This window comes from Propithecus coquereli, unplaced genomic scaffold, assembly GCF_000956105.1.
Source record: "Propithecus coquereli isolate 6110/MARCELLA unplaced genomic scaffold, Pcoq_1.0 Scaffold84, whole genome shotgun sequence".
Taxonomy (NCBI): domain Eukaryota; kingdom Metazoa; phylum Chordata; class Mammalia; order Primates; family Indriidae; genus Propithecus; species Propithecus coquereli.
The window spans coordinates 2,541,962-2,544,336 of record NW_012154618.1 but is presented as its reverse complement, the minus strand read 5'-3'; the positions used below and the strand labels follow the sequence as shown (position 1 = coordinate 2,544,336).

The 2,375-nt window shown below is 32.6% G+C and overlaps 1 protein-coding gene across 1 annotated transcript in view; it reads left to right on the top strand.

The window, feature by feature from the left end:
* NHLRC2 (NHL repeat containing 2) overlaps nucleotides 1–2,375 on the top strand; it is a 53,513-nt gene that overhangs the window by 27,264 nt on the left and 23,874 nt on the right. Inside the window, exon 5 of the mRNA XM_012663878.1 lies at nucleotides 1,713–1,842. Within this exon, the coding sequence (XP_012519332.1) occupies nucleotides 1,713–1,842 (130 nt within the window). The remainder of the gene's footprint in view (nucleotides 1–1,712; nucleotides 1,843–2,375) is intronic.

Here is a 2,375-nt window from a genome sequence, read left to right as displayed (position 1 = left end):
ATTTTTTATATATTCTAATTATAAGATCTTTATGAAATATTGATTTGCAAAATACTTGTAAACATTCTTTGGCTTGCCTTTTCACGTAATGTCCTATGATACACAAAAGTTTAAAATTTTGTTGATGCCTGATTTGTCCATTTTTCCCTTTTGTTGCTTATGCTTTTGATGTTATATATAAGAATCCATTGCTAAATCCAAGGTCTCAAAGATTTGCTCCTGTATTTTCTCCTAAAAGTTTTATAGTTTTGGCTCTTATAATTAGGTCTCTCATCCATTTTGAGTTGATTTTTGTATATGGTATGAAGTGGGGGCTACAGCTTCATTTTTTTGCATGTGGATATCTAGTTTTTTCAGAACCATTTATTGAAGAGACTGTTCTTTCTTCATCAAATAGTCTTGCCAACCTGTTGAAAATCAATTGATCTTAGATGTATGGGTTTACTTCTGGACTTTCAAGTCTATTCTGTTGATCTATATGTCTGTCCTTATGCCAGTACCACACTGTTTTGATTGCCATAATTTTTTATAAGTTTTGAAATCAGAGCTATGAGTCCTCCCGCTTTCTTTTTTTTTCAAGATTGTTTTGGCTATCTTGGGTCTCTTGCAATTCAATTTGAATTTTAGAACCAGCTTGTCCTACTCTGCCAAAAACTTTTGGCGTTTCTTATGTAAATAATTATATTGTCTGCAAAAAAAAGAAAAAATTCCCTTCTGATTTTTAAACTTTCTATTTCCTTTTATTATATTGCTGGCCAGTACCTCTGTTGTTTTTAAGTGTTAGCAGTGATGATGGGTATCTTGTCATGCTCATCTTAAAGGGAATGCATATAAATGTTCTCCAAAAGCTTAATATTTGCTGTAGCTTTGGGGAATAAAATAGCTATGAAATAAGGAAAATTTCTTTCTGTTGATAGCTAGATAAAAATATGTGATAAAGCAATTAAATGAAATACTGATAGACTCTGTCTAGGTGGTGGGTGTGTGGGTATTTGCTGTAAAATTTTTTTGACTTTTTTGTATGTTTGAAGATTTTCATGATAGAATATTGGGAAGACGGTCTCAGGAGATGAAAGCAGAATATCTTTTTTCCAGTAGAATATATTAGATTTTCAGTTTATAAAGTACAGTCAACATAGTGTCATAGAACTGCCTGGGTTCATATCCCAGATTCTTGACTTACTAACTGTGGGATCTTGAGAAAGTTACTTAACGATCTGTGCCTCAGTGTCGTCTAAAATATGAAAATCATAGTCATAGGGTTATTATGAGGGTGGCTGGATAGCTGGTTGGTTGGCTCACTCTTGGATCAGTGCTTGGCAAATATTAAATTCTATATGTGTCAATTACTAGCTCAGCATAACTGAAATCTGTACATTTAATTTTAAGAAATATGTATTTTGCTAGATTATGTTTTAAAATTTCATTTTCTTTAAAAATATTTCATAGTTAAGATGAGATCAACACTAGTTCTGGTGAAGGCATGATGGGAGACAGGTGTGTAAGGAAAGTTGGGGGAATGGACAGGTAGGGAATGAAAGGAACTGATTGTGTGCATTTCAGTAACAAGTTCACCCTATAATTGATTAGCCTTTTTTTAAACATTGTGCTGCAAATATTCTCTAAATGTTATGTTAGAAATCTTTTATGTAGCAAAAGACAAAAGCAAAAGTTAACATTCATTGCATAAAACATCCATTAAATTTCTATAGATTGACTTAGAAGCTGAGAAGGTGAGCACTGTAGCTGGCATTGGAATTCAAGGTACAGATAAGGAAGGTGGAGCAAAAGGAGAACAACAACCCATTAGTTCCCCTTGGGATGTAGTTTTTGGATCATCAGGTATGTAAACTTTTAATATTAAATGTAAGTAAACTTTGCTTAATAAAAGTAAGACTTAAAAATATTCTTGAGATATTCATTTAGATTAGTTCTATTGCTAGTTATTTTATACTTTTATATCTGTGGCTTGGAGTTTGTTAGTTGTGTAAAAACAAAGGCAGCAATAATATAGAGTATGTATTGTTATATGTGCTATAGTATATAATACTAGTTATTTTATACTTTTATATCTGTGGCTTGGAGTTTGTTAATTGTGTAAAAACAAAGGCAGCAATAATATAGAGTATGTATTGTTATATGTGCTATAGTATATAATACTATATTACATATTATATTTTATACATAAGGTAGAGTATGTATACTCTAATTTAAAGAATTTCATCTTAGGCCGGGCGCGGTGGCTCACACCTGTAATCCTAGCTCTCTGGGAGGCCGAGGCGGGCGGATTGTTTGAGCTTAGGAGTTCGAAACCAGCCTGAGCAAGAGCAAGACCCCATCTCTACTAAAAATAGAAAGAAATTAATCGGACAACT